At 63.9% G+C, this 12694-nt stretch overlaps 1 protein-coding gene across 5 annotated transcripts in view; it reads right to left on the bottom strand.

Moving 5' to 3' along the window:
• The window catches only part of SLC12A7 (solute carrier family 12 member 7), a 99031-nt gene that overhangs the window by 6425 nt on the left and 79912 nt on the right, over positions 1-12694 (bottom strand). For 3 of the 5 annotated variants that reach the window (XM_039475812.2, XM_039475754.2, XM_074387533.1), the window contains exons 17-23: positions 12171-12339; positions 7394-7589; positions 6839-7008; positions 6620-6751; positions 4123-4230; positions 933-1111; positions 526-540 (exon numbers count right to left, since the gene is read on the bottom strand). In XM_039475812.2, the coding sequence (XP_039331746.2) occupies positions 526-540; positions 933-1111; positions 4123-4230; positions 6620-6751; positions 6839-7008; positions 7394-7589; positions 12171-12339 (969 nt within the window). The remainder of the gene's footprint in view (positions 1-525; positions 541-932; positions 1112-4122; positions 4231-6619; positions 6752-6838; positions 7009-7393; positions 7590-12170; positions 12340-12694) is intronic. The other 2 variants (XM_074387523.1, XM_039475795.2) reach the window with 1 other exon arrangement.

Here is a 12694-nt window from a genome sequence, read left to right as displayed (position 1 = left end):
ACTCCACACCCCTCTCCACCTGGAGACAAGGGTAACTCCCCAGGGTGGACGGCGTTCACATGGAAACCGTTCTGAGTAGGGACACAACTCAGCCAGTGCCCGACCCAGAAGGACGTGGACAGACTCACTGATGGGTCCTGCCAGCACACGCCTCCCCTCCATGCAGGAGCGGCTCGGCCACCTCCCAGGTCTCAGTTCCTGGGCCTCGCTGAGGAAGAGGCTTCCGGTGTGTGCTGGAAACACCGTGAAGAGAGGCAACAGGAAATGGACGTGGGAGCCGAGGCAGCGCTGGGTAAGCTCCAGCTGCGCACAGATGCACGTGGGTGACGCCACGCAGACGTGCAAACTGGGAGGCCCGGAACACACACGCAGGCCACACCATGCAGGCCACGCCACGCAGGCCACGCCACGCAGGCCACGCCATGCAGACGTGCAAACTGGGAGGCCCGGAACACACACGCAGGCCACGCCACGCAGGCATGCAGGGCCACCGGGAGGCGACGTGGCTGCAGTAAGCGGACTTACAGGTTTCCCCATTCTCTATGCAGGAGAGAAAAAGAAGAGCGTGTTACTGACCCCAGGAGTGAGCACCGGCCCTTCCAGGCATCACAGCTGCCCTGGAGAACACCACCTCGCCCACCCCACAGGGCCCGGGAGCCCCCAGGCCTTCCTGAGAACCGGGCTTTAGGCTCTGCCTTTGACCCCAGGTGAGAGGTGTCTCTGGCGCTCTCACCCTGGGACTCCGTCTGCGTCTGCAGAACCAGACCCTTGCCCAAGGACCTCGGCCAGCCCTGTCGGGCAGCTCTCTGTTCTCTAACGGGCCCGCTGGCCTTGGGGGTTTCCGTGAAGCTCTTCAGTGGTCAGGTAAGAGACTCCATCTCACCACCAGCTCTGCCACCCCACCCCGCCCAGCCACAGGCATGGACACTCACGGCTTCATGCTGAAGAGGTCTTTGAACCCGGACAGGCTGGTGTCTTTGTTCCTGTGCTTCTCAGCGATCAGCTTCTCCCTGGTCCAGGTCATCTGTACCTTGTCTGGCGTGGGCAGCGCCTGGGTCCTGGCGGCCGCTGTGGTGTGGGATGCGGTGTTCCTGTCATGGATCAGCTGGGCCTGGCAGGCCCGGGACTCGGTGAGACCCGCTGGTCTCAAAACTTCCCTGGGCGAGAACGACCCAGGACGCCAGGCCAGAGGCAAGGCCAGCTCACACCACGGAACCAAAAGGGCCGTGCGCACCTGACCCTGACCCGCCTGGCCTCCCACGAGGTCCCGAGCCCCACCCCCGAGGCCGCCTCCCTCCCGCAGGCTTCCAGACCAAACGTTCACTTCCTCTCCCCATCTCTGCCCCTCACCTTCCCACCCTGGCCCTGAACTGGAGAAAGAGGCCCCACGACCCCGTGCTGACATGAGCGGATGCACGCTGGGAGTCTCCTTGCTTGACGGGGCCCTGTGCACGCTGAGTTTGCCCCAGACCACCCACTCACCCACATGACCAGCCCGCAGGCGTCCCTGCCTCATGGAGGCTCGGGGCAGGTGGGGGCCGTGCTGGGATCCACCCCCTGTCCCTGGGAAGCAGGCTGTGTCTGTGTCTGATCAGCCAGGGGACACTCAGGGCCCGGCCGGGCTGACAAGGTGTCTGCGGGGCACCGTTGGGGCAACGATGGGGCCAGCGACAGGGCTGGTCCCCTGTGGGTCACTTCTGCCCACCCGAGGAAAATGAAAACATCATCCAGCAGCACTGTCCACACCCCTTAGCTGTGGGTACCAAAGGGCAAGTGGCAGTCACCCGATGTTGCAACCACTGCTGGTTCAAGACCCTCCCTCCCGTCACCGCCAGGTTCCAAGCACAGTCTGGTTACAGTCTGGTTACAGACCCTCCCCGCGGCCTCCTCCCTCCCCGCGGCCTCCTCCCTCCCCGCGGCCTCCTCCCCCCCGCGGCCTCCTCCCCCCCGCGGCCTCCTCCCCCCCCGCGGCCTCCTCCCCCCCCGCGGCCTCCTCCCCCCCCCCCGCGGCCTCCTCCCCCCCCCCCGTGGCCTCCTCCCCCCCCCGCGGCCTCCTCCCCCCCCGCGGCCTCCTCCCCCCGCGGCCTCCTCCCTCCCGCGGCCTCCTCCCTCCCCGCGGCCTCCTCCCTCCCCGCGGCCTCCTCCCTCCCCGCGGCCTCCTCCCTCCCCGCGGCCTTCACGCCCTTCGTGCTGCCGCGCCCAGTCGTGCCCAGCCTGAAGGGTCGGGCTGATGGGAGCTCGCTGATATGGGTGCCACCTTGGAAGTGACATTTACGTGGGGCCTGAACGGCCACCTCTCCCACTGTGGCTGGAGCCCCACCTGAGCAGGACGCAGCCCTGGGAGCCGCTCGCCCCAGGGGCATCAGGAGTGTCTGGGAGCCCGGGATGACTTGAAAAAGCCAAAGGCCCACAGTGATTTCACCAGACCAGGTTCTTCCTCCCCCAGACGAGAATGTTTAAAGTGGGTGTCAGCCCTTCCCAAAAGGGAGGGGACTGGCAGGGATGCGGGAGGGCCTGGGGCCGCCTCCCTCTCGGGACATGGACAGTGGCCCCCAGGCCTCTATTCACTGTGGCTGGCCCTGCAGCCGCCTCACAGCCTGGCCTGGCCTCAATTTCCCGGGGCCATGAATGAAAAACCAGAGCCAAGGAGCCACCTGCCCTCCACAGAGCCAGCGCCGCCCACTGCCCTGAGGGCCACCGCGTGAGGCACCGAGGGTGCCCGCCCGGCCAAAGCCAGCCTCTGCGGAGCGGCGGCATCTCCAACCCCGCCTGGCCCGGGAGGGGCCCTTCGTGTTCGGGCTGCCGCCCCGCTCCCAGGCCCGCCCCAGCCCCAGCCCACGGTTCCACTCTCAACACTGAACTTCCCGTCAAGCCGGGGGTGGATTCCTGCTCCTGGCTGGACCCAGGCTGAACCCTTGTTAAGCCTGGACGACCCTGCCGGCCCTCAGGGACTCGGCCTGGACAGAAACAGAGGATGTGGGTCCTCCCAGACACTCCTGCGGAAAGAGTCTGCGCCCCTGCGGAAAGAATCTGTCTGCAGACACGCCGGGCATCCCCCTGGGTCCTGCGTCTGTGCCCGCCCTGACTTGCCGGGGGTCTGACAGCGAGCAGGGCTGGGGCTCCACGAGCCTTTCTCTGTTGGGGGCGGGCGGTGGTCGCCACTTAGTGATTCTGGCTGTCAGCGCACGTGGCCCCACACGCGGAACTGTGTACCGCGGGTTCTGAGTGAGGCCGAGGCCCCAGGGCAGGTGAAAGCTCCGTCCCTGCTGCCGCCACTGTCACTGTAGTCTCAGAAAACCGTCACCTGCACCTGGTCTGCAGTCACAGACCTGTGTGTGCTGCCAGCCTGGTGGGACCCACGAGAGCCCATGAGGTCATGACCTCACAGAGCCGAGATTCCTGCCACGGGAGACCTGCACCTTCCTCGGCCATGAAGTGACCATAGACACGCCTGCCCTCGGGTCTCATGGCGGCTGAGGGGCCCAGGCCCGTGTAACTCAGGTGGACACACCTGCACATCCTCAGCAACGGACAGTTACCCATGGAGCCAAAGCTGCTGCAGCTGGGTGGGCAGCTTCCACGGGCGGAGGCTGTGGGTCTGTGTGGGGGGCCGGAGGTACCTCCCCTCCAGCTCGCTTCCCTCCCTCCCTGCGTTCACTCCGCTCCCGCTGGGTTTTGGACAGCACAGAATTTGCATGCTGCGGGGCTCAGGGGTTTCAGGCTGTGAGCCAAGCAGCCATGGTAAGAAACCTTGACTCAGGAGCTGCCGACCCTGCCAAGGGGTACCGCCTTGGGGAGAAGCCCGGGAGCACCCGGCCCCCTCCCGTCTCCCGCCTGCATCGCTGCACGCTTGGAAAAGCTACGTTCACAGGTCGCAGCCTCATCCCTTCCTGCACGTGAGCGTGCGTCTGCCAGGCCGCCGTTCCTCTAACCGGGTCCCCGCACGCCCAGGCTCCCACGAGCTCTGGCTCTGAGGCCACTCCTGTCCTCCTGCACAGCCCGTGCTATACGCACTCGGGCCGGGGCTGAGACCACCATGCGGCACGCTCTCCAGAGGACCCTCCTGGCCGCAGCCAGCTGTGCGTCTCTGAAGGCGTCATCTTGGCCACGGCGCCCACGCACCTCTCGCTCCTGCTCGTTCTTGGACAGCTGCATCTGCTTCAGCATCTGCGACCTCTGCTCCATCATCAGCGTCTTCTCGTAGGTGAAGGCAGAAATGTCGTTTTCAACCTAGAAGGTTCCCGAGTAGGCAGTAAGCCTGGCGTGCACAGAATCACGGGGCACCTCCACCACCACCCCGGCTTCCAGAGGCTGAGCCACCCTGAGCGGTGGGAGAGGCCAGGCATCCCAGGCCCTGCAGGCCCCCGTCCCATGGCTGGGAAGGTGTGAGCTCACGATGGGCAGTGACAACACACAGATGCTCCGCTCACATCCCTCCCGGGACTCTCCAGCCGGGCACAGGGGCAGGCTTGAGGACAAGACCACAGCCACAAACCAACCCGGTGCACGTGACTCTGGGTAAGGGACTGCCCCATGGGGCCACAGGGTCCACGCTCACAGGTGTCACTATCTATGCTCAGTAGGGCTCGTCACCACAGGAAACCTGCCCAGGACACACGGAAAAGCCACGGCACAACCTCAGTGCCCGCCATGCGGGACCCCCGGGTCTCACCCACTGCACCCAGCTCATGGAACTTTGGAGCCACTGTGCCCGTTAAGCAGAAGCATTTAAAACGGCACGGCAGATCCAGTGCAGTGGCTCATGCCTCTCATTTCAACACTTTGGGAGGCCAAGGTGGGTGGACCACTTGAGGTCAGAAGTTCGAGACCAGCCTGGCCATCATGGTGAAACCCCGTCTCTACTAAAGATACAAAAAATAAAATGAAGAGAAAAAAAAAATTAGCCCGCATGGTGACGCGTACCTGTAGTCTCTCTGCTACTCGGGAGGCTGAGGCAGGAGAATTGCCTGAACCCAGGAGACAGAAGTTGCAGTGAACTGAGATGGCGCCACTGCACTTTAGCCTGGGGGACAGAGCGAGACTCCGTCTCAAAAATTAAAAATAAAGTAAAACAGCATGCCAGACTGAACGGCAACGGCCCATGGGCCCCTCTCCAGCCAGGTGACACTTGTCCCTAGTGGCAGGGCCATGGAGAGGGGGAGCCCCAGCCCTGCCAGGAGACATGGCCAGGAGCGTGGGGGCACTGGGAGCGCCAGGGTCCCAGGCCTCAGTGCTAGTGACCCCTGCTCAGCAGCTGGTGAGCTGCTTCCGGCACCACGGGGGTGCTGGGGGTGCTGGAGCCACAGGCTCCCTGTGCCCGCTCCCTCTGGCCCCCAAGGCCGCCCCGCCTGGCCTCCAGGCAGCGCTCTTCTCCCAGGCAGCATTTTGTTGTTATTTTACTAGCAGTGTAATGATTTGGTGATAACATTATTCATATAACTATTAGAACCAATGATAACTCTACAGCCTTGAAACCATAAAGCCTTGTCGAAACAAGAGAAGCTCCAGCCATCGTCCCCGAAGACATGGCTATGTGGAAACGAAGCCCAGCGTAGAAAACCAGGGAGAAGACTACCCAGCACAATGCATGCCCACGCCCCTCGGCCTCAGAAAGGTCCCACAGGGCAAGAGGAAGAGCAGCGCTTAGGACAACCGCGCTCCACGGGAGCTGATGCAGACACAGAAACAGCCGCACCAGGCCTCACTCACAGGCAGGCGAACCAGGAGCAGTGCTCGGGGCCTCCCCACGCCCAGGGCTGAGGGGCCAGGGAGCCTGCACTGCCCAGGCTGCTGCAGGGGCACGGGGGGCTTCCTGGGGGACACCGTGACTGTCTCTATCCAGCTTATTCTTCCCAGCACCCCACCGCCACGAGTCCAGGCCACCGAGGGCCAGCAAAACTGTGCGCCGGGGTCACGGGAGTCACAAGAAACCGGGACCTGGCAGAATCTGAGCTCACGGCCAGTGCTGTCAGGGTGACCCACGAGGTCAGAACCCACAGAGTCCCGGGACCACCGGCAGAACCGGAGGGGAGGCACGGCTGCGGACCGGGGTGGGCTGGCAGCAAGGGCCCCGACCGTCAACCCCGTCCTCCCCAGGTGTGAGGGGCGGGACAAGTCTCTGTCCAGACCCTGCCTGCAGCTGACCGAAGGCGTGTCTGTCCTACGCGATGCCTGCACCCCGGCCTCACTCTGAGGTGCCCGTCTCCCCCGGTCCCAACTGCTGACATGTGGTTTCCAGCTGTGGGACCATGAGCCTGTCTGGGAAGAGCACCCAAGACGGGAAGTGCTCAGAGGTGCACCCCGCCATGGTGAACGCCACGGGGATGTGAGGTCAGGTACAGAACCCGGTCCTGGATGGGGTCCCAGGCCAAGGGGCCACGGAGAGGTGGACGCCGGTTCCGTGGCAGCACCCACACCCAGACTACTTCAGATGTCAACAAGGGACATGCAGGCTCTGTGCTTCCTGCGACGTCCTCCACCACCCCACACGGCCTGGCAGCCCGCGCCAGTCGCCACCACCTTCTCCGCCCGACCTCCTCCTCCTCCTCCACCTCCTGCCCACCGCACGAGGCCCACAGCCCTCCCCCGCACCGCCTGCCCTCAAGCCCGCAGGCCTCACCATCTCCACCACCTCCACCTCAGCGCTGATGCGCAGGTGGTACAGGAACATCTGCAGGTCCTTCTTCATCTGGATGCTGTTGTCGTCCACCTGGGCCACCGTGAAGATGCGCATCCGGCACTTCCTCCACACCTGGAGACAGCGGGCATGGCTACGGGGCCTGGGAGGAGCCCGCCTGCCCCGGCCCGTCCCCATCCCCGTGCCCACGGCGCGCCCCACCTTGTGCTGGCGCAGCAGGAAGGGCAGCAGCATGAGCATGCCACCGTCATGCACGATCCACCACACGTCGATGTGGCCCCCGCTGAAGCGCTCCTGGTTTTGCGGGAACGCGTCGATGTTCTTGGCCACCAGCAAAGCCTGGTGCGCGGCGGTGGTGTCGCGGACGGTGTCTGCGGAGAGAGGCGGCCACCGGCAGGTCATCCGAGGCCAGGGTGAGGGAGAGGCCTCGGGGGAACCACACGGCCTCCCCCTGGACTTTCCCAGCTGGCACGGACGCCGTCATGGCGAGGTGGGCAGGGTCCCTGCAGAGCTCCACCCTCCCTCCACCAGCTCCTCCAAAGCCCAGGCATAGACCCACAGCAGAGCTGGCTGCCGGTCACCACCCAGGACACCGCCGCCCCAGCGGGGCTCCAGGAGAATGGGAGGGAGGGCCTGGACGCTTTCAGATGGTCGCCCCCAGGGCTAAGAGCACACATCCTCAGGCCCATCAGGACCTGACAGCACACAGGCCTGGGGCCGCTGAGGGGACCCCAAGGGAACGCCGGCCACACCTACCCACAAAGTTCTTCCAAGAGAAGGGGTTGTCCTCCTGCTTCCAGGACGCAGGCCAGGCCATGAGCACCGTGTTGTGCTTGAGGCCACCCAGGCCGGCCGACTGGATGAGGTGGGACATGCCGTCCCGCAGGCTGAGCGAGACCACCAGCTGGCAGAAGCCCTTGGTCTTCTCTGCGCTCATCAGGGACCGGATGTTCTGCGGGACACAGGACAGGTCAGTGCCACGGCCTCCAGGAAGCAACAGGGCATGTGGACCCACCCCCACCCCCACCGTCGGCCCAGCGGGAGGGAAGGCCCGAAGGCTCCACGGTGTGTCACGGTGCTCCAGGCTGCTGCACACGTGTGCGTGTATCCACACACCACGGAGAAAGAGCAGGTGTGCCTGATGCCACATGCAGTTGATGTGGAGACTGCTCTGGGTACAGAGCACCAGGCAGTTATTTGGGGGATCCACAGTGTCCCAGCCACACCTGCCACTTCACTTGGATGCTCTGGGCCAGGTTTATACACCTGGTGAGTCAGAAACACCCGAGAATGGATCAAATTAGCAACTCTTCAAAGGGAGACCGTGGGGTTCAGGATGAAGCGTCATACAAGCAACACGGGGCCAGGGGTCACTGACATGTGCAGTCTCCTCCCAGGGGCGTCTCACGAGGCCACAGCATGGAGCTGCCGGACTCCATGGGACCTGCGAGGACTAAAGCCAAGCGCACGTGGACACAGGCCTCCCGCCCCGACCTTCGGGCGACCTCAGGCCCTGGAACCGCAGCCCGCCCTGGTGGGTCTCAGCCTTGTGAGGTCCAGAGGCCCCTTCCCGCCTGATGCTCCCTCTCAGAGCGAACGTGCCTCTCCCGGCGGTCCCCTGCTGTGTTTTGGGATAAGCCGTTCCTCACAGACAGGGCACTTTTGTCCACGATGGACCAGCCCTCCCATGGCACTGCCTTCTGGTTTGGATGCTTAGAGGATGATTTGGGATCTCTGAGCGGTGAGATTTACGTGAGATTTACTCACTCGGAGTGGGTCTGTGCAGGGTTGAGACTTCAGGGGACGCTGGGCTGGGGTGAACATGCTGTACCCAAGCGGCAGGTTGGAATTTCTCAGGGCAGAGCACAATCGCAGTGGCCCCCCAAAAAAGGACACCCACACCCCGGCCCCAGGAACCTCAGAATGCGACCTTATTGGTGAAAACTCTTTGTGGATGCATTTTAGAATCTTGTAATGAAGCTATGATCTTGAGAGAGCGTCCTCGGTCAGGGTGGGCCAACCTGGCCGATGCCAACCACAGGTGGCCTCACAGGACGAAGGCTGGAGGAGCCTCAGACAGAGGAGAGGAGGCTGCATGGAGGCGGGGGCGGGGGCGGGGGCAGAGTGAGCGACGCCCAGGGTCACCTGGGGCCGCAGGAGCCGGAGGAGGTGCGAGAATCCTCCCAGGAGATACGAAGGCAGCACAGCCCGCCGTCTCCTTCAATTCAGGCTTGTGGGCTCCAGAACTGGAGAGCAGACGCTCTTTGCTGTGAGCTGTGTGGTCTGTGTCCATCACAGCAGCCCCAGACCACTCAGGAGCAGAGCCACCGCCCTGCCTCCTCTGCCGGGATGCCAGCGGTCCCTATGTCAGCCTGGCTGGTGTCCTCACCCTGTACCCCAGCTCACCCAGGGCTCCACCAGCCCTTCACACGCAAGAGAAAACACCACCCGATGTTCTCCCACAGCCCCACTCCTCCTCGGGCACCCCCACTCTCTGGACACCTCCGCCTTCTGCCCAGCCACCCGGGGCCAGATGGGACAGGGTGCAGGGCTGGCAAACACGCTACTTTTGAGACTATTGCTCAGGTCAGAAAAGGCGTGAACATGCTACCCCAAAGGGGCACCAGCCAGGGAGCAGAGGTGGGGGCGGGGGCCCCAGAGAAGCAGAGATCGGCTGGAAGCAGACGCTTCCGGGTGGACACAGCAAGCCTGGGCAGGAAGGTGCAGGGAAGCACCCGTGTCAGGGGTCACATGGGAAGAAGGCAGGAATTGCGGTTGTCTCAGCAAAAGCCACAGAGCAGCCCCTTTATGTGGCTGCTTCTCAATCCCGTGAGACCCTCTGCAGGGCGATTCCAGCTCTCTGTTCCTATGCCCCCAACTGGCCGGAAACCAGGACCCAAGGAAATGGCTGTTGAGGATCAGCTGAGTTTGGACGCACCCACTCGAGGGGCCCTGAGGGTCTCAAGGTGCCAGTGCCATGTGATGGGGGCCACTTCCCACATGGCTGGTTGCTGTACGCCCCCCACATGCTGGCTCCGAGGAGTCAGAGCTGAGGATCTCTCCTATCCTCGGGCCTCTCTACTGGGAAAACCACCTTGCAGGATTGCAGGGCTTCAGGAGGACGCGACACTGCCCTGGCAGGAGCTCAGTGCTGCGCTGGGGGACCCTGTGACCACCAGTCCCCAAGTGAGCCAGGCACGCCAGCCAGAGGGCCTCCACACAGACAGAGCTCAGCCTGGAGGACAATGGGCCCTTTACGAGGCGGCGAGGCAAGGGTGTCAGCGGCTTCGGGCCCCTTTCCACACCCCTCAGTGCCACACAGAACAGAGCAGGTAGGGCGCTTAAGCCTCCCTGGCAACTGGATGGGTCACAAAGCTGTGTGCTTTTAGAGAAATTTCTACGCTTTAAAAAGCCTTGCCCAGGCCAGGTGCAGTGACTCACTGACCAATAATCCTGGCACTTTGGAAGACTGAAACAGACGGATCACTTGAGCTCAGGAGTTCAGAACCAGCCTGACCAACGTGGTGAAACCCTGCCTCTACTAAAAGTACAAAAATTAGCCAGATGTGGTGGTGGGCACCTGTAGTGCCAGCTACTCAGGAGGCTGAAGCAGGAGAATTGCTTGAACCCAGTAAGCCGAGGTTGCGCTGAGCCAAGATCACGCCACTGCACTCCAGCCTAAGCGACAGAGCAAGACTCCATTGCAAAAAATAAACAAATAAAAATTTTAAAAATTAAAAATGCATTAATAAAGACTTGCCCAGATTTCTCTAATTTTACACTAATTTAGCCAGGATGGATGTGAGCACAGCTCCCCAGGGTAGCACAGCCCCAGACGCAGCCCGGGGAAGGCAGGGCCTGCGGCTGCCTCCAACCCTCAACGATGCAGCTGAGTCACAGCCAAAGGCTCCCTGAGAGCAGGGGGGATAGTGGGGGGCAGGGGTCGCAAGGGCTCAGTCTCCCGTCCTTGAGGGCAGGCTCCTGAGGCTGCCCCAGGCCCCCCAGCTGAAGGGCTCTGGGACGGAGCTGACCTGGCTGTGAGCTGCGTTAGATGTGAGTGGGAAGTGAGGGTGGCTTTTCCCACGGCAGTGATGACTGTGGCAGTGCATGGCAGAGGGTCCCACCGTCCCCCCAGCTACCACAATCAATGCCTGCCCTGTCCCTCATATGCACAAACACGCCGTCACATGCTGCCAAGGAGAGCAGAAGGTGCCAGGACTCTTAGAACCCACACCAACTCTGGGATTCCTCCTAAGAGAACCGCAGCATGGGATAAGATACACGGAAACGGACGAATGGGTGCCAGGACTGTGAACATCCTCCTGAACACCAAGATGCCCAAATCCACGGGTTCACAGTCAGTACCAGCCAACACCGGAACCTGTGATGAGGCAGGACGCCGCCGTCAGGGAAAGAAAAGGCCCAGTGGACCTCCGGTCTCCCCTAGAGAAACTAACCTGTGGAGCAGCCCAGAGAGCACGGCCGTCCACGTGGCATGTGGCACGTGGCCTAGGCTGCGGGAGGAGAGGGGCGGGGCAGGTCGCCACTTCCCACCTCGGTGGGATCCTGGCCCCGGGCCACTGCCGTCTGACGCTGCCACCATCCCACACGCCCACAGCCCCCTCCAGTGGCACTCCCACCCCCAGGCGGAGCGGCCTGGATCTGAAGGACCCGAGTGTGGCTGTGGCTGTGGCTGTGGCTGTGGCTGTGGCTGTACAAAGAAACAGACAGCAGGGCCGGCCAGAGATGCCTGGACGCGCCCACAGGCCTGGGGGGAGCCTGCAGCAGGGAGCTGGCTCCCCATCCACACGGAGGACAGAGGGCACCCGCGAGGGAGGAGCCTCGACTCCCACACGCGACGGGGAAGGGCGGGCGATGTCGGTACCGAGACCCCCGCCCCGTCCCTCCCCGCAGAGTTCTGAGTGGGCAGAACTTGGGGCACACGGGCGTCACGGTCACGCGGCCCCCCGCGAGCTGTAACACTGGAACCATCACTGCGGCTCTGGACCCGGCTCGGCTCGCCCGTGCGGGGCGCAGGCAGTTCCCAGGGTTCGCCCCTGGAAAGCTCACGACACTCGGCGCCCCTCCCAGGCTTTCGGCGACGCCGCTGGCGCTCCTAGGCTTCAGTGCGCTGCCCGCCCTCCCTCCTCAGGTCTGCAAGCCCGCTCACTGTGAGCTCCAGGCCACCGCCATGGCAGAGCCGCAACAGCGACAAGCCCGAGTGAGTGGGAAGAGGGCTCGGGCCCAGCCTTCGCCCCGCCCACCCTCGGCCCGCCCCGCCGCGGCCACGCCCACCCCTCGGCCCGCCCCGCCGCGGCCACGCCCACCCCTCGGCCCGCCCCGCCGCGGCCACGCCCACCCTCAGCCCCGCCCGCCCCACCGCGGCCCCGCCCACCCCGCGGCCCGCCCCGCCGCGGCCACGCCCATCCTCAGCCCAGCCTGCCCCACCGCGGCCACACCCACCCCGCGGCCACGCCCACCCTCAGCCCGCCCCATCGCGGCCACGCCCACCCCTCACGGCGGTCCCCCCTACCTCCTCCGCCTGCTCAGCCTCCAAGTGCTTGTCCAGGTATGTCCCCTCCAGCACCGAGCCCACAATGGTCAGGCCCTTGCCAGCCTTCAGCTGTGACGTGAAGGACAGCAGGCGAGGGTGCTTCACAGCCTGCTCGTCGTCCAGGTTCAGCATCACCAGCACCTGGGGCCTGCAGCAGGGTGGGGCAGCTGTTATCACGGAGACGCTTACTGGCTAATGGCCCATCAACAGGCAGGGCCAGACAGGTGACACAGGCAGGACAGGTGACACAGGACGGGTGACAGGATGGGGGAAACAAGCAAGAAAGGTGGACAAGTGACAGGACAGGTGACACAGGACAGGTGACACAGGCAGGATGGGGGAAACAACCGGCAAGACAGGTGGGATGGGTGACAACAGGTGAGACAGGTGACAGAAGGGACATGTGAGACAGGCAGGATGGGAGAGAGATGTGACACAGACAGGATAAGCTGAACAGGTGACAGGTGGGACAGGCAGGGCAAATGGGGCAGGTGGCACCAGCC

Source organism: Saimiri boliviensis, chromosome 1 (genome assembly GCF_048565385.1).
Source record: "Saimiri boliviensis isolate mSaiBol1 chromosome 1, mSaiBol1.pri, whole genome shotgun sequence".
In the NCBI taxonomy this organism is placed as follows: domain Eukaryota; kingdom Metazoa; phylum Chordata; class Mammalia; order Primates; family Cebidae; genus Saimiri; species Saimiri boliviensis.
The sequence above is the reverse complement of the archived record's forward strand: the minus strand, read 5'-3'. Positions and strand labels throughout refer to the sequence as shown.